At 37.1% G+C, this 19807-nt stretch overlaps 1 protein-coding gene across 1 annotated transcript in view; it reads right to left on the bottom strand.

The window, feature by feature from the left end:
* LOC115429107 (probable flavin-containing monoamine oxidase A) overlaps positions 1–19807 on the bottom strand; it is a 131335-nt gene that overhangs the window by 11703 nt on the left and 99825 nt on the right. The window contains exons 9-11 of the mRNA XM_030148358.1: positions 12004–12162; positions 8397–8483; positions 3369–3469 (exon numbers count right to left, since the gene is read on the bottom strand). Coding sequence (XP_030004218.1) covers positions 3369–3469; positions 8397–8483; positions 12004–12162 — 347 coding nt within the window. The remainder of the gene's footprint in view (positions 1–3368; positions 3470–8396; positions 8484–12003; positions 12163–19807) is intronic.

Raw genomic sequence — 19807 nt, 5'->3', positions numbered from 1 at the left:
ATAACTTTTTGAGTTATCTTGCACACGGACAGACAGACAAACCAATGCCGGCAAAAACATATATATATATATATATATATATATATATATATGTATATGTATACACACACACACACACACACACACACACATAGCTAGTTGTGTATAGCCAGTTGATGGTATAAGGCAGGGGTGTCAAACTCAGATCCTCAAGGGCCGGTATTCTGCATGTTTTAGATGTTTCCCTCTTCCAACACACCTGATTCAAATGATAAGCCTATCATCCAACTCTGCAGAAGCCTGATAACGACCGTCAGGTGTGCTGGAAGAGGGAAACATCTAAAACATGCAGGATACCAGCCCTCGAGGACCGGAGTTTGACACCTGTGGTATAAGATGTATCAGTGTCTTTAGAGTTACCTTCAAATATAACCTATTCAGTATGTCTGCAATATACCCTTTAATAAAGTAAATCATTTATTAAAACAATGGCTGTGTTTAGGCTACTTTTAATTAGGCTATGCCATTGTGGGGGAAAAGAGAGAAGGCAGAGTGTGTGAGTGTGTGTGTGTGTGTGTGTGTGTGTGTGTATGTGTGAGAGACAGAAAGAGAGAAGAGAGACCCACAAGTAATTTCTGGAGGATTTTGACATAGCCCCTCTTATCTAGCATATCAAAAGTGACACTTGAAATGAGTTAAATATTCGCGGACTACCCAACATTGTGGCGCTTTTATTTCCATGTTTGTTTAATGTTCGTGGTATTTCACGCATTTATTTTGAAAGCCCCAAACATGTCAGGCTGGACTGCATTACCTTTGAATGTAGTCGTCACCATCATGAAAACTCAACGTTCTTTTTCCCCCTGATTCACCACATCAGATGGTTGTCGCCGTCAGTGGGACGGCCGTTAAAATCGCTCATCAGATTTTTTTTCTAATTCCCCACATCAGACACGGACGGCCGTTAATATTGCTGGTCAGTTTTTTTTTTCTGATTCACCACATCAGACGACTGTCGGAGGGTTGGCCGTCTGATGTGGTGAATCAGAATGTCCTACTGGTCAGTCCGTTCCTGCCCCTGAGGAGCGATGGTGCCTCAGACCTACAGACCTGAAGCTGCTGCCTTTCATAAGGGGCACCCATCCTCAAATAACTGTGGGAATATGCAGACATGAACTGCTGACAGACGACTCCTGTTGTAAACATTAGTCATCCATCATGACTGCAAATGATTATTATTCTGTGACAGTCTGAAAAATGAACAGATACAGTATGATATCATCTGCCTTTTTGACTTGTTTGTATTTTTTTAAATAAATCACGCTCCACTCAAGTAACGCTGAGCGAAGCTACAACGATTGGTGTCTTTGCAAAGATTGTTGGGGAGTGTTTGTGTTTTGGGATGTGCATCTTCTCATTAAAATCACCAAATTGCAGCAAAAGAAAACACCATGTAGAACAAACAATTTAGCACAAGCCAAGTCTAATCAGGTTGCAGTTGTGTATTTTTTCACCTAGCGAGTGGGTTTTGAGAGCAGTGTTATTAGTGGAAGATGAGGAGAATGCTAACACCAAATCAAAGGCTTAGTCCAAGGTCAGATGTGTTTTGGCTGTTTGATAAATCAAAATGCTTTCATAAAAAGTGTTAGTTCATGGTAACTGAAGCTAAAAAGGTTGAATGTTTTCTGTTCAGTTGGACGAACTAATCCTTTATTGATTTTAATAATCCAATCAATGCCATGTGCAGCATGGCATATTTTCAGAATCTCAGCATGATACTGAGGAATTTTGTCAATATAGCTTCAGTTTTTCTGTCCTCTAACTGCAATATTTTTCTAAGTCTCTCTCTGTGTCAGCAGACTTTGAACTGGAGGAAAGAGCTTCACAGCTTTCCTCTGAGGTGGACGATCTGGCCAGAAGATCATATGAGAGTCTTTTGAGGTTGAATCTAGAAACTGAACCAAAATGTTTCTCACCTTTTAGTAAAATAGACACTATGTGCACCCTATATGTAGCAGCATCTGCTGGTTTCTAGAGGGCTTTGGCTATGTGATGCTTTTTGTTTTTGTTAGTTGATGGACACATTTTCCTTTTTTCTCTTCCTTTGTGATTGTTTCCCATTAGTTAAGTGGACTATGGAGGTCAAGTATAGTCTAATTTGCTTGCACCTGTTTTGAGGTAAACCAAACACTCATCATAATTATTTAATATTTGTTTTATTGTGCCTTATGTAGTATTTGTTACCAGACTTACTAAATGTCTGAGCCAAACAATCCTTTAAACAAACTCCTGCAGATTGAAGTGGGCTAATGTTAAGTAACTCATTAGCAGTACAACATTAGTGCTTGAGACAATCAGTGCAATGCTCTTTTAAAATAGCACATGGGTTTATTAGTGGAGACTGGACACCTCCTTTATGTAGTCATTTATTGAAGATGTGTATGATTCTTCAGAAAGTCTGATCATGCATCCGTGATCAGATGGTCACGCCTAATTCCGACCACTGAGGAGCTGCCTCTATCTAAGATAAGCGCTCTGATTATAAAAACCACAGTGGGCTCAGTATCTGAATTCTTACTGTCTCATACTAAATCCCATAATCCACCAATACTGGAATCAGTGATATGTTCTGTCACTTGCACTATGTTTAATGGACAGGCTGTGTTTTCGTCAACCAAGCATGAGCCTGCCTTCATTACATGTGCTGGATTTGTGTCAAGGTTAAGGTGTGTCCTTGAGGATCCATTTCCTATATGGGGCTGGAATGTGGATGTGGGCTGCTGCCCCATGCTGCTGGTTAAGTCACGTTATGTAATGAGCTTCCACTGCTCCCTATGGACTTAATGTCATTATGGAAATGCATTACCTGGACCCCCCTCCCCACCTCTCGCTCTCATTCGTTGAGCTTTGTGCATCTCTGAACAGGCCATTAGAAATGGATTATAGGACGTTTTCCTATGAGAACACCACTCCTGACGACCTACTGCCATTTCTTTAGAAGTGGACTAATGCATATCAGTGAAGGCATAATCACTCCACTACTGAGGTCAATAATCTGTAGGCACTGGGTGCTGGTGAGTAATACCTGTTTGGCAGGACGAAGTGCAGACACGTTTCAGTGGGATAAAAATAGTCACATCCTCCAGCGACCAGTTAATATCACTGTTTTCATGAAAGACTGTGCTGCCATGTTACTCAACTAATATGTATCAAACCATGAAACCAAAATTTACCCATTGGAAAGATTTATAACAAAAGATGTAGAAACTGTCCAGCTTGTTTATTCCATTAAAGCACTGTACCTAACTATGTGTTTTTGATGAGAACACAGGGGAGAGGTGAGGAGCAGAGCTGTGATGCTGAGCTGAATTTGTCAGTGTGGTGATTACCTGCCACAGGGCTTCCTCAGGCTGGGGTGGTAGTATGTTAGCAGACCCGGCGCCATGACATTCACAGGGCAGCCACCGCTATAGTCCTCCTTAGCCCAGTCCTGTAGAACAGCACAAAGTAACACCACACGTCTGAGTTTAGTTTGCTTGGATACAAAGAGATTCTCAGAGAAATAATGACGTGTGATCATCAAAGACCCCGTCAGCAAAACCTGGAGGAAGAGGGCCACCCTTGTCCTCAAAGCCATTCTGCCCCTTAATTCCAACACCAACAGACACAATGCAACACAGGAAGATCTTAACCTATAAAGACCCAAACAGCCACCAGTGACAAAAACCATCTACTGATCTAAACTGTTTAACAACCTCTGAGCCACTAAAGCTGTATATATAATACATGTAAATGATTGGTGTAAAATACAGTTTGTCATCATTTCATGGTCATCAGATATGACCCATTTGGATGTACAGAGGCTCCGTAGTGAACGTGGAAACTCCGTCATCTTCTACAACATTAATTCACCAGTAAAACCCATAGAGTTGGATCAGTGACAGTGGATGGACACACTTCAGTTTTCTCTGTTTGTGATATAATAACCCTCAATTTTATCTGAACATCTACATGATCAGTACATTAAATAGAAGGAAATACATGCTTTTCTCTAAAAAAACAAACAAAAGCAAAAAAAATCAAAGTAAAATACAAATCACTTAAGAAGGGTGAAATCTAGAAGTGTATTTTTTTTTTTTTCTCCATACAGGAGTCACCCTTGTTTTACCTGGACCTTCTAATAAGTATTCAGGTGATCCATTTTGAAATGTCTCCTCCTTTTGCACCTGAGCTCTTACAGAGCTCTCACACTGTAATTTGTATATTGTATATTTTGAGCTTTATCTTACTTGTTTATTCTCTTACTTCTTTATTTATTACCTCTGCCGAGGAACAGCAGGGGTAATGTTTTCATTGGGGTTTGTCTGTTTGCTTGTTTGTCTGTTAGCAAGATAACTCAAAAAGTTATCGAAGGATTTTGGTGACAATTTAAGGAAAAATTTGATACTGGCACAAGGAACAAATGATTACATTTTGGTGGTGATCAGGGGGGACTGATCTGCCTTGGTGAAGGTCTGCACTCTCCGAGTGCTTTTCTTGTTTTATTTTATTTTTTACTGCATGCTTCGTACTCACTCCAGTTTCTATGTATGCACCAAACCACTGAAGCAAATTCCTAATAATGTGAACCCTGTTTACTTACACAGCAATAAACACAATTCTGATTCTGAAAACAAGGTCCAATCACCAGACTGTAGACTACAGTTACAGTTAATAGGTTTCACATACAATACCACCAAATTACTTTTTTGTACAAATGCTTGCTGAAATTTGAACCTGTGGAGTTGAATGAATGAAGAATTCAGATCCAAGCAGAGCATTTACAGTTTATGTAGACCAAAGGGAAATGTTTTAAAATGCAAAATTTCACCTTTAAAAAACAAAAAAAAAAAGCAAAATATCACTCATTTAATGATGGATGTGATTCCAATAATAAGCAACCAAATGAATCAGGCTGTTATAGTTTATAAAGTTGCAGATTTCTTTGATACAATATAATCACACAAATCTGCAAACCTATAACATAAGCGTCATTTAAAGTCGTCACTTTCTCTAAATTTAAGCTGATACTAACCTACCAACATCAACTACAGAGAACATGGAGAAAGATATAAAAAGAACATGAAAATACATTGAACATCTCAGGTGGTCTGATACGTATATAAATAAATTAGTATAAACTTTAATTAAGAAACTGATACCCATTAGGATACAGTAAAATCAGGTCAGTTATGTCTCATGATGCTTTAGATCCAGATTGTAAGCCTGTATTTTTGTTGTTGTTTTTTTCTTAAGCTCTGCCTTGTTATTTTACTTACATATTCTGTTTCCCTTAAGGCTCTTAGTCAACAAAGTAAAATCATGCCGTTTCCCTTTGCATCCTTGCTTCAAGATTCCTCCAGGCAAGTTTCTTTGCCATTTTACCTTTCAACAGTGAAGAATGAAAAACGCTGTCCTGGGACTAAAATCGTATATCTAAATGACTAATGTACTGCTTTACAGTTGACTAATGCATGCTGTACATCATGCAATGGAAAAGATCTTATAAAGCATGATGTTCTCCTGCTTGTAATATATTTTTTATCACAAGTGTTACGTGTGGGTGTGCAGCCTGTTTTACATGTGTGGGTCTATAATGGATTGCTGTACCTTCTTATGGAAGCGTTGTGCTCCACCTTGCTCGAGGCCTGACTCTTAGGGAATTATTTTAATGTGTCCGATTTGTTTGTCTGCTTTGAGATGTAGACATTTTAAGAAATGAGCTTCTATTTTTGAAATTAAAACTATGGGGCATGGGTTTTCAACACCACATATGTCCACTAGAGCCACACTGCAGGACACAATGTCACCTTCCTCTGCTCTGTACATAGACAGTGTTCCCCGTCCTGGCCTTGAGCTGTCTGGTGTGTTTCTAAAAGTCATGCCTTTACGTCATTAATCTAGTTTTATTCAACCCAAACATTAGAACAGTGGTTCCCAGCCTTTTTTCGGCATGACCTCATTTTAACATCACAAATTTCTGGCAACCCCAGACATTCAAAATAGAGAAATTTTTTTGGGCTAAAATTAATTTGTTTTTGATTGTGTAATAGTCTGCTATACTATGTTGCAAATAAACGTTAATTTTAGACAACATTTAGGTTATATAATGTAAATTTTTATTAGTAAGTTTTAATTTTTTAATCTTTTTTTTTTTATAAATTATTAGAAATTTCAGGTGACCCCAGACATTCAAAACGGAGACATTTTATTTGCTAAAATTAATTTGTTTTTGATTGTGGAATAGTTTACTATAATATGTTGCAAATAAACATTAATTTTTAAACATTCAGGCTATATAATGTAAATTTTTATTAGTAAGTTTTAATTTTTTATCAATTAGTAGAAATTTCAGGCAACCCCATTTAAATTCCAGGCGACCTCACTTGGGGTCCCAAACCCAAGGTTGAAAAACACTGCATTAGAATAAATGTTGTCATAGATGAGCAATGGACATAATGTCAAAGCAGTTTTTCATTAAAGGATCAACAACTTCTTTTGCCCAATGTATTTAGACTGGAAGTAGATGTGTTGGATGGTGGAAAAACAAAATTTAGGACTTTGACACAACAGAGCAGAGATTGCATTCCAAATCCTGTAATTTTATGGTTGAAGCTGTAAAAGTGCTTTGTTTTGGATCAGGAAAATGTTTTTAGACATGTCCACAGGGAATCTCCATCCAGTATCTCAGGAATGGTTTGGCCAAATGTTCTAAAATTTGCTACAAATACTCACTCGGATGCAAGGAGGTCAAAGGTCAAGGCTCCTGTGACTTAATTTCAATCCATTCTAATGAATTCAGTCCCTGTGACCATAGTGAGGATAAAGTGGCTTCAGAAAATGAATGAATGAATCCAATGTCTCAGAATTGCCTTGGTTCACATTTGGCGCAAATGTTCACTTCGGCTCCATGATGAACTGAAAATATTTTAGTACTCAAAGGGAAAAGGTTTAAGGTCCCTCTGTCTTAAAGGGGTCATATTTTGCTAAACCCACTTTTCTTAGTTTTTGGTACATTTTGTGTATTTGGACCCTAATAGTTCATAAAGTTGGAATTTGAACCCTCCGGGTGCTGCAAAGCTATCTTTATATTCATTCTGGCAAAAATCAAGTAGATTTCTACAACCCGTTTCAATTCCTGCTTAATTTGTTACGTCTATAACTAGTTAAGTCATAACATTTGCACATTCAGGGTGGGGAAGCAAAATTTACAATGAACATTTAGTTGTTTTTTCTCAGCAGGCACTACGTCAGTTGTTTTGAAACCAAACATATATTGATGTCATAATCATACCTAACACTATTATCCATACCTTTTCAGAAACTTTTGCCCATATGAGTAATCAGGAAAGCAAACGTCAAAGAGTGTGTGATTTGCTGAATGCACTCGTCACACCAAAGGAGATTTCAAAAATAGTTGGAGTGTCCATAAAGACTGTTTATAATGGAAAGAAGAGAATGACTATGAGCAAAACTATTACGAGAAAGTCTGGGAGATACTATTAAAGAAGAATGGGAGAAGCTGTCACCCCAATATTTGAGGAACACTTGCGCAAGTTTCAGGAAGCGTGTGAAGGCAGTTATTGAGAAAGAAGGAGGACACATAGAATAAAAACATTTTCTATTATGTCAATTTTCTTGTGGGCAAATAAATTCTCATGACTTTCAATAAACTAATTGGTCATACACTGTCTTTCAATCCCTGCCTCAAAATATTGTACATTTTGCTTCCCCACCCTGTATAAGGTGAAGACTTCCGACAAACATTTCTCTGAGTACGACATAATTGTTTGTCAGCAGCAGTGGTTGTAATCCATACTGAAAATATGTCCAAACTTTGAGACAGTTACCTAAAATGTTCAGTTGTTGGTTGAACGGGACAGAGCAGCACAGTCAACAACCTGGAGGGGGTGGAGTCATTTGGATTTAAAGGGCCAGCGCTCAAAATGACCTTTCTGGTGTCATTACTCAGAAATATTGTTGAAGATGGACCTGTGGAGTTTAATTTATGAACAATTCAGACCCAAGGATAGCATTTACAGTTTATGTAGACCACAGGGAAATGTTTTAAAATGCAGAATTACATTTTTTTTTTTTTAAATAGCAAAATATCACTCCTTTAATATCCACCCATTCTTATGAATGCAATATCTCAGGAACGCCTTCAGGGACTATTTTATAATTTGCCAGAACATTCTGTTGCACTGGACAGACAGGATGGATGAACTTAGCAACTTGATCTCTCCATAAAAATGTCACTTCCCTGTTACTGAAGTCTTTTCCTCTTTGAAAATCTCACAAAATTAAAATCAACATTTTGCCTCAAACTCAAGTGTTACTGTTTTAGTCCATCAAACATCTGCCAGTGAACTACTTACTTTTTCTTCATAGTGGATGAAAGATGCAGCTTCAGGGCCTAAGTATTTGACCAAACTGGAGAGCACAGCTTTTCTCCTCTCTCCAACCTGCAAACAGAATAAAATGCCTGTCACAATGTACCACTTACATTACACTCACTCATCACTGTCAGATGTACAACAGCTGCAATATGAATGCATATTGTATTTCAACTCGACCAGCTCTCGTCATGCGCAGGGAGTCACAGTCAATTAATGAATAATTCAAGCGTGGTCAGCACATGCTGCTGGTCGTATGGGAGCACACAGTGAGTTATGAACTGAGAAGTGTGGCCTCAGGACCGAAAGGACACATCACCATAAAGCAGGCTGACAGATGCTACAGAACTGTCCAGGACTCCTCATCTACATGTCACTTCACTTTTACTCCCGGCGTCCCCTCTTACAGACATTTTGGAGAACCAAAGCTCACGGGAAGTTAGACAAAGAGGGAACGGAATGATGATACCAAACACATTCTGATGAGGAATTTATTGAAAAATCCATGTTAATTTTCTGCAAGAGTGATAAGCTAAATATGCTGTGAAATGGTGTGGAGAAAAAAGGCATTTTAACAAGGGAAGCAGCGACTATGAAGCTCTGAACTAATACTGATTTTTAAAGTAACTATGAGATCAACAGAGCTTTGTAATTATTTGTTTGCCGTCCTTTATCCCCCTTTTGTGCCTTCCTAGTGACTTGTTTCAGGGATGTCCAACTAGTCACAAACCAGCCAGTAGCAGAACTAGGACATATTAAAGGGACAGTATTTTTAGGGAAGGGAATCAGGAACCCGTTCTTGTGGAAAACTGTATGGCATAAAGTTACTGTCAAAATATCTGTGTGCATCAGATAGAAATGTGTGCATATTAGTCTATAGTTGTGCAAAAAATACATATTTGTAAAATGTTGAATGAGTTCAGTCGTACATAAAATGTATTGTGTGTATTTTATCCGTCAGAATATGAATGAATACGCTTTGACAACAAGAATTACAACCACAAAATGGAACTTTATGATTGCGCTTTCTCCATCACGAATATGAATTCACCAACGTGACTCTGCTGTCAAAAATACATCACCACTTCACAGGCATTATTTATTGAGTAAACGATACATTGATTCCACAGATAGCACATGCATTCAGGTTCCTTCTCCATGGTCAGAACTATGTACAAATGGTTTGATTTGACTTGATTTCGTTCTCTGATTTTGTCAGCCATCTTCCACAGAGATCCTGCCCAAATTTGACATGGAAAGGGAACCTGAACTCATGTGCAATCTGTGGAATCGATGTATCTTCTGCTTGATGAATGATGCTTGTGAAGTAGTGACATATTTTTGATAGTAGAGTTACACTGCAAAAATCTAAATCTTACCAAGTGTATTTTTCTCATTTCTAGTCAAAATATCTCATCACACTTAAAATAAGACATAATCACCTCAAGAGTAACTTTTCAGTGAGATCTAAGAACTTATTTTTAGATAATAGATCTTGAAAATCTTATTTCAAGAAATTTTACCAAGATAATTTTCACTTGTTCCATTGGCAGATTTTTTTTTGTGTGCTTAATTCCAGATTTTTGGGCTGAATTCCAGATTTTTTTTTTTTTTTTTTTTTGCTTAATTTAAGATGTTTTTGCTTAATTCCAGCAAAAAAATTGGGGATGGATGGATGGATGAATGGATGGATGGATCACATATTCCCAAAATTTATGAAGCAACAATGACTGTAAAACAACATAGAAACACTGGCCATTACTTGTAGAATGTCTTTTTTTTTCTGATAGTGGATATATAATCCAGCCCATATGTTGCTTTGTATGTCCAGATTTGTCATGCAAAATAAACAAAGGAAATGAATGAAAATATCATTCAAATCCAACCATCACCCAAATCCAAATTATGTTTATTAAACACCAAAACTGTGTAACTGTAATCTTAAAATTGCGTTTCCTCACATACTTCAACACTAGGGCTGGGTAAAAAAAAATCAATTTAATCAATCTTAGATCGATTTCGTTCTAATTTTGCGTAATCGATTAATAGTGGATGAGATCGATTTTTCAGAACAGGACCGGGAGTACGCGGAAGCGCGACTGGCTCGATCTTGCGAACCCCTCACGATGGCTCTGGTGTGGAAAAGACACGGCAGAGGGGTGGGGAAAACCCCTCCACTGGAGGTCCTCCTGGCCTCAAACTGGAACCCGCAGTGTGAAGGAACTGGTCGCCCGGAGGTTCTCTGAGGCGAGTCGCGGAAGCCGGTTGTTCTTGGAATGGTAACGTGGATCCATACGTGGACCTATGGCTGTGTGTGGAGTTAAAGGAATAGTAATGTGACAATGTCCGACCGCTACACTTACCCCCAACCCCCCAGCTCCCCGGCCAACAATCCTAGACCGCAACCCCCCCCCCAATGAGTATAGAAGCCACCAGCCATAAAACAGAATAAAGATGTTGAAGAAGTCAGTTCTGAGCCACTGTAGAAACATGGCAATGCTTGTCCTGTTCATTATTTCAGAGCAGATTCAGCTACTTCCTGCTGAAATATCATATTTATTTCCTTTCTAATATCAATATTGATACCAGTATTGATGTGTTGCATGACTGCAGTGGTCATATAATCAGGTTACAACTCAAAATTGTACTTTGGTATCACTAAATTAATCTAAATCAATCAAAATCAATTAATACTGAGTTGAATCGATATTGGATCGAATCGAATTGAATCGTGATTAATCGATTCAGAACCTTATGAATCAAAATCAAATTGATTATGGAAATTGGCCATGATACCCAGCCTTGTTCAACACCAGTTTTCAACTTTTACTAGTACTCTGTAACTGTATTATGTGACATTAACTATATTATGTGTTACTTATTCAGTGTTTGTCGCAGTAAATCATGTAGACAGCTGATGTAGCTTGTCTAAAATGCCAAGACACAACAAGGAATGGGGCTGTCATTTGTGTCAGGTGGAAGCAAAGCAATGTGACAAAATAAAAATGCCAAATAAGAGGAGAGTAATTGAAAGAAATCCAGAAGGATGATGGTAGTGCAGAGTGTCTCGACCGCTGACCACTGTCAGTAACATGAAAAAACATCAATCTGAAATGAAGTCATAAAAGAAGATTAAATGCATCAAACTGTGTTCACCTTTACCCTCCACCTCTTAGTTTTTCCTTTGGCTATCTTCAAAGCAGTTTTCAGAGGCATGGTATAAATAATCCACATAGAATTTCAAACCCTTTAGATAATGATGAGCCTCTATAATTGATTTAATGAGCTGTGATGCCAGGAAAAGCCTCATTTTTAGAACAGAACAGTTACTGCTAATGTAAAATTTTATGCCTGTCCACATTTTCAGCCTATCGTGTATATCAGCTGGTATATTATATTGGCTTAAAAGCAATTACAACACTTCAAATAATGATGGATGAAAAGTACTTTGCTAATTCATCATTTATAAATTCATATATCACATGAGGTCATAATGAATCCTGAAGAACAGTCAAAGAGAGGAAAAAAGGCTACAGATAATCTAGATAATTACTGATTGGCACATGTGTATCTGTTCATAACTTATTACCTCCTTGGACGTCCACTGAGAGGCACCCTGGCCGGCGATGAAGCCCACCAAAGCTGCACTACCGCTGGGGTTCGTCGCATCAAAGGTGACACAGAAAGGACAGTCAGTGGAAGAACCTGCAACTATTTCCCCCGAAAAGCCTTTCTCCTTCCAAAATGCCTGTGAAGACAGAACCATTAATTTAATCCAGTGGTTCCCAACCTTTTTTGGTTCGTGACCCCATTTTAACTTCACAAATTTCTGGTGACCCCAGACATTCCAAACGGAGACTTTTTTTTTTTTTTTTTTTTGCTCAAATTTATTTGTTTTTTATCATGTAATAGTTTGCTATACTACGTTGCAAATAAACATTAATTTTACATGACATTAAGTCTTTATAATGTGTGTTATTATGGACGGAGGCAGAAAAGCAAGGTGGAGATTACTGCACAAAGGGTGAATTTTGTACAGTCAGTCCAAAGACTGCTAATTAATACTGAAAAAACAGTAACTCAAGCTATGAATTATGAAAGAGCTGCAGCATCTTAAACCGACCACAATTAACATTTGAAAGGAACAGAACCACAGTGTTTCAGTTGCAGCTTCACAGTTTGTCATGTCTTTTATGTATTGTGATTGTCTCTGTCAACTTACCATATATTTTTTATTAGTAAGTTTTTATTTTATTTTTATCCATTACTAGAAATTTCAGCCGACCCACGTGGGGTCCTGACCCCAAGGTTGAAAAACATTGATTTAAGCCCTCATCATTTTTCACATTAACCCAACCAATTCAGCAGACTATTATATTATAACATTGTGTATTTCTGCAAGCCACAGATGCATATCATGTCAATATTTACGAACCATAATATGGGCGAAGTCAAGGGAAGGTTAACATCTGGTCAAAAAAAATTAAATTACAATAATCTATATATTTTATATTTCTGGGTAGGTAACTACTTATACTTTCAGGAAAATGTATTTTAAAATGAGAAAAAAATTGTGAAAAAAAATTTGAGGTGTTTTATGAGTGTGAATGTTTGGAAAGTGACAAAGTTTTCTGCTGTCATTCTGGGTTCATTTTATAAACTCATAAATAAACTAAATTTATACCAAATACATTGATATTTAGGGGTGTGTTTTGGCAAGAATCTGGTGATACGATACAAATCACAATACTAGGATCACGATTCAATATATCGTGATATATCATGATACTGTTAAAAAAGGCAATTTTTTGTTTGTTTCTTTTTTTTTTTAATGATTATTTCCTTGAAGAATCTAATTACACCCGAAATATGCACAAATACTAAACACATTTTTATTTGATCAGCACAGGATCTAATGCTATATCACAAAATATTCTTGTGTTCAAACTGAAATTATAATTTACAGACATTACAGTTTAAGATCCTTTTCAAACATTCATATTCTATTAGTTCAGAACTAACATCACAACATTTTTGTGCAATCCCAACAAAGGAACTAACATTATTTAATACAAGAGTGTTAAATAATAATAAATAAAATATGAACAAAGAAAAATAAAAATGAACCTCCACAATATCTGCGTTTGAATAAATACCTAAAAATATCGATGCAGTACTTTTTAATATCGATACAATATTGTGAAATTAAATGTCACAATATATTGCAGAACCAATATTTTCTTACATCCCTATTGATAATTGACTATTATATTATTTATGTCATATTCTAAACACAGTGTTTAACATTAATAAAAACATATATCTATGCAAAATACATTTGAATATAATGTTAATATTATTTGTATGTTGTAAATATTGTAAAAAAAAAAAAAAATGTATATGATCTTGATAATTGAAATAAAACATGTTTAATTTGATATTTACTTTTGTTGTCCATCTGTGACGTTTTTGGCTTTGTCCATCTGTGACACTGCCATTTGTCAAAACTCTTGATACTTAGGTATTAATTAATTGGTGGCTCTAGTCATTACAGTTAAAAAAGTGATATCTTTGGAGTGGCTGGACAACATTTCACCAAACTTGGGAAGAATGTTCACTTGGATTTGAAGATGATCTGGTTAGATTTTGGTCACTGTCACTGCGATGATACAAAATGCATTTTGAGTACTATCTCAAGATTTCAGATTATGATGACGTAGTTGCTGCTGCATCTGATTTGAACTTATAGTCCTTGTTGTAGTAATGTTTCGGCCGCACTTCTAAATGTTTTTGTCTAGAGTTAGGAGACAGCCCCATGGTCTTGTTTAATACAGAAATGGTGTGAAAACATGATTAAAACAAGACTAAGTGAATGTAGGAACGGTGACTGTCACCTGTTAGTTATGACTATGGTGGATTTTTGAAGCCAGATGTGACCATATTTGTGCAAAAGGGGTGGAATTGGCAGTCCAAGGGGTCAGAAGTGAGCTAATGCTGAGCGCTAACTTATTGACTCAGTACACTGGTAACCTTCATCAAATAAAGCATAACAGAGTTGTTTTACAGACGTATTAATAGAACTCTCTTGAAAATATTAAATAAACCAAATCTTTTGAAGTTTGGCTCAGAGGGTCAGCGGGCTGTCACATACAGGGTGGGGAAGCAAAATTTACAATGAACATTTAGTTGTTTTTTCTCAGCAGGCACTACGTCAATTGTTTTGAAACCAAACATATATTGATGTCATAATCATACCTAACACTATTATCCATACCTTTTCAGAAACTTTTGCCCATATGAGTAATCAGGAAAGCAAACGTCAAAGAGTGTGTGATTTGCTGAATGCACTCGTCACACCAAAGGAGATTTCAAAAATAGCTGGAGTGTCCATAAAGACTGTTTATAATGGAAAGAAGAGAATGACTATGAGCAAAACTATTACGAGAAAGTCTGGAAGATACTATTAAAGAAGAATGGGAGAAGTTGTCACCCCAATATTTGAGGAACACTTGCGCAAGTTTCAGGAAGCGTGTGAAGGCAGTTATTGAGAAAGAAGGAGGACACATCGAGTAAAAACATTTTCTATTATGTAAATTTTCTTGTGGCAAATAAATTCTCATGACTTTCAATAAACTAATTGGTCATACACTGTCTTTCAATCCCTGCCTCAAAATATTGTAAATTTTGCTTCCCCACCCTGTAGTTCTACTCATCAAAGCTTGATGTGGCAGAAATCGAAGCTTTTCATTCAACCGGATCAATTATTACAGGTTCCAAATAAAATGGAGACTGTAATGACTTTTGGGGAAAAAAAATCACTCAGTTTTTTAGTGAGGAGTTCAATGTAAGTCTATGGATGCCAGAGGTTTTCGGAGCCGCTGCCAGCAGCTTTCAGTGGTATTAAAACTTTAAAAGCTTCCCTCTTGAGCTGAGGTCCTTGCCTATGGAATAACACTTAAATGAAACCCCATCATTCCCCACTTGCCTTTAATGTGTACACTTACAGAAAAGAAAACGGTCTCTTGGACTTTGTACATCATTCAGCTCAATGACCTCGTACTTCTTCAGGGAAAGAAAGTTTTAGCAGCTGTATTGGTTAAAATTTACATAGCGAGAATGTTATTCATTCTTCTTTTTTTCTGATCCCCTTTTGCTGCCACCTACAAGAAGAAGCCACAAGTAAAATGTCGAAAACACCCAGAGTCCTGCAACCACTGGACATAGAAACTGAAGAAAGAATATAACAGGGGGTAACATTCTTTTCCATCAGGTTTCACTGAAAGTTGTTCTACTTGTTGAATTTGCAATTTAGGGGGACAAACCATTGAATCTCATTATCATTTCAAAGTGGCTACTGACATAGTACTGTGGCACAAAATATCAGTTTGCCTATTACCACAGAGCCAATCAGTGCCCTTGTTATATCATGTCTAGACTGGTAACTTGTTACATCCCGAGAAGTACCATTCAATCAGATAGTAAATCGGTCAAAGTTAAAGACAGTGAAGATTTAGCTCAGTTAATAAAGTTTTGGACTGTATCACAGAAGACTTGAGTTTGAGTTCAGTCCTAGTTAAAGTAGCATTTTTTTTTCTGCAGATATTCAAAGTGGGAGAGGGGGCGGCATGGCGCCAAGGGTGCCGGTAGGTAAATCCGACATTGATATAAATCAGCCACTGGGACAACGTTTAGAGTGAAGAATTCCACAGGACCACAGCACTCAATACACTGAACTGACACAGAACTGACAAGTCACACAGCACACTGCCACATCTAACATGTAGCTCCGCCCACCTTCTCCAGCCTCGATCTCACTGACTGCACACAGTAAAGAATCCCATAAAAGAACATATAGCGCATTTAGAACAATGATTCCTATTTCTATATATTCTATGTATACTAAATTTGTCATTTCTTGCCACAGTACTGTGGTAGAAACATGCACAAAAGAATGCTCTGAAGTATACTCCATATATCACCACAGGACTGGATTGAGGATTATGAGTTCATGTAACAGTATCCATGATTGCCTGTAGTAAAATGCTGACATTTGATTGGCTCTGTGGCAAAAGACAAAGCCATATTTCATGCCACAGTACTGTGGCAGCAGCCATTGCCTCATCATTTTGAACATAACAGTTTGCTGCCTTGCATTACACTTTGAGATGGGAATAGAAAAAGAAGTTTTTGATGCATGTGTAATATTTTAGATGTGAGGACTCCTATGTTGGTGCTGATAGCCAGGGTTTTCATATTTCCTAGTTTATGGTTTGAAGAAGCTTATAATGTCATACTTTTGTTTTTTTTCTGACCACTGGATACCTAAAGCAGTTGTAAGATGCTGACTAAAAGCTGAAGTAGTTTCTAACATTTGATCAACAACACATCTTCTGTTTCATTTCAACAATATTGCTGGCAGTCTGTGAATTGGTGACCCTTTGGTCACAAGCTGCTTCTCTAATCTTCTAGGTCATGGCTACATAATATTATTCCTACCATATAACTGGAAAAAAAGAAAAAAAAACCAACAACACACACACACACACACACCAGTGGCAAGTCTGTTTCAAGCAGCACATCTGGACAAAATGACCTCATATAAACTTAATGGAGCTGCATAGACAACAATGTCAAAATATTGGCCAGAGAAGACAAGTGATTTGAGAGAGGAGTCAAGAAAAGTCAATTTTGTGAAAATGGAAAATCCTTCCTTAAACTGATGAAGTCTCTTGGATTAGAGACGAAACGTTTTCAAAAGAGCAAAACCAGTCCAGTTGAACTTCAAAATCTACCTGGATTAAATGTATAATATAATCCAATTCAAGACATAATTAACGTGAAACATTGGACGAACTTTAACTGCTACTTGAGACTGTTGTCATTATTAGTTAGTCCATTGGTAATTTTTTTGATTAATTGTAAAAAGTTTAACCGAAATCTGTAAATTGAGTTCCAGGTCGGCTCTTGACATAGGTCATGTAGGAGGGGGTGCTACTGGTAGGCCAAAAAAAAAGTAGAATAATTAAATAATAATGCTAATGATAATAATAGTACCTAAAGAAATGCTAGTACTGATAACATGATTAACTATCTTAAAAAAAAATAAATAAATGAGTAAAAAAACAAAAAAACAACACCCCCTGTAATTTGTCAGGTGAGCTCTCCCTGACCTGGTGCTCACTGGTCAGTCACATGACGTGTGTGTGTGTGTGTGTGTGTGTGTGTGTGTGTGTGTGTGTGAGTAAGTGACAGACAGAGGAGCTGAATGACAGTATCGTCAGGTGTCATACAAAGCATCCAGGTACAGGTTGCAGAATTTATCACCATGAAAAGGCCATCCAAACCCTCAGCTGCGCATTTTCCAAGTGGAGAAAAGAGGAGGCAGAAAAGAAATCCAATTATAGAGGTATGTAACCTTTTATAATGTTAAAAATGTTTGATGTTACTAGCTACAGCTAGCTAAAGTAAAACACAGCACAGTTGGCTAATGATGCTAGATGATTATGCTGTGAGATATCTGCTAAGGCATGGTTTCTCAGACTTTTTTGAACCATGCCCCACTAACGCCATCATGAGCCTACCGGCACCCCCCCATGCCCGAAAAAAATTGTGAGACGGACAGTGGGGGGTGTACGTAATTCTAAAAGTAATACGACTAACCTATATGAGGAGGACATGGTGGGTTATAGCTAAGTAGATAGAGCTGTGAGAAAAGGAAAGTCAAAGTGAGCTCCACTCACCTTATCATTGACTACCTGCTGCCCCCTGAAAACGAATTTGCAACACTTCCCTCCACGCACACGCACACACACACACACACACACACACACACACACACGGACCTCAATCTGTGAGTGGGGGAGAGTATGTGCCAGTTGATTTATAATGGTGTGATGTACAACTGTAGTCGTTCACACACACACACACACACACATCACAGCAATGTGACTTGTGACCCCCCACACACACAAGTGCCCCCCCCCCCCCCCCCAGTTGAGAACCACTGTGCTAAGGCATCTGATTTACTGGTGGTTAGCTGGTTTATATATGTTTCTAACTGGTTAACTGCTGGTTTATATATGTTTCTAACTGGTTAAGTGCTGGTTTATATATTTTTCTAACTAGTTACCTGCTGGTTTATATATGTTTCTATCTGGTTAACTGCTGGCTTATATATGTTTCTAACTTATTAACTGCTGGTTTATATATGTTTCTAACTGGTTTACTGCTGGTTTATATATGTTTCTAATTGGTTTATTGCTGGTTTATGTATGTTTCTAATTGGTTTACTGCTGGTTAGATGGTTTATATTTGTTTCTAACTGGTTAACTGCTGGTTTATATATGTTTCTAATTGGTTTACTGCTGGTTTATATATGTTTCTATCTGGTTAACTGCTGGCTTATATATGTTTCTAACTTATTAACTGCTGGTTTATATATGTTTCTAATTGGTTTATTGCTGGTTTATATATGTTTCTAATTGGTTTATTGCTGGTTTATGTATGTTTCTAATTCGTTTACTGCTGGTTAGATGGTTTATATTTGTTTCTAACTGGTTAACTGCTGGTTTATATATGTTTCTAACTGGTTAACTGCTGGTTTATATATGTTTCTAATTGGTTTACTGCTAGTTTATATATGTTTCTAATTGGTTTATTGCTGGTTTATATATGTTTCTAATTGGTTTACTGCTGATTAGATGGTTTATGTGTTTCTAACTGGTTAACTGCTGGTTTATATATGTTTCTAACTGGTTAACTGCTGGTTTATATATGTTTCTATCTGGTTAACTGCTGGTTTATATATGTTTCTAACTGGTTAACTGCTGGTTTATATATGTTTCTAACTGGTTAACTGCTGGTTTATATATGTTTCTATCTGGTTAACTGCTGGTTTATATATGTTTCTAACTGGTTAACTGCTGGTTTATATATGTTTCTAATTGGTTAACTGCCTGCTTTGTGCATCTCCTCTCACATAACACATCAGTTATTGTGCTGCTGAAATTTGATTACCAGTAGGGACAAATAATACTGAAATAATAATTATTGTTAAAATATTGTTGAGCACGTGTAACTGTAATTGTAGTGCAACCTCTTTTTTTTTTTTTTTTCGATAATGCATAACCACAACTAGATATTTGACGTTATGTTGAACAATCACTGGAACAGCTAATAGTTTGTCTGCTGAGGCTACATGTTTTGCTTGGGCTACACAGTAACAGGTAAATCTACTCTACCTTTGTCCACATACTTTAAGAAAATGTTTGCAGCAGCAGAGGGGACTTCTGCTCCCACATGTACACCACTCTGAAGAACGTAAGTTTATACAATTATTAGTGGTCTCCGATACACTGCTATGTTGTCATTTTAATTATTGATGTTGCTGTTGT

Source organism: Sphaeramia orbicularis, chromosome 12, assembly GCF_902148855.1.
Source record: "Sphaeramia orbicularis chromosome 12, fSphaOr1.1, whole genome shotgun sequence".
Lineage (NCBI taxonomy): Eukaryota > Metazoa > Chordata > Actinopteri > Kurtiformes > Apogonidae > Sphaeramia > Sphaeramia orbicularis.
Note: the sequence above shows the minus strand (reverse complement) of the source record. Positions and strands in the feature narration are given on the sequence as shown.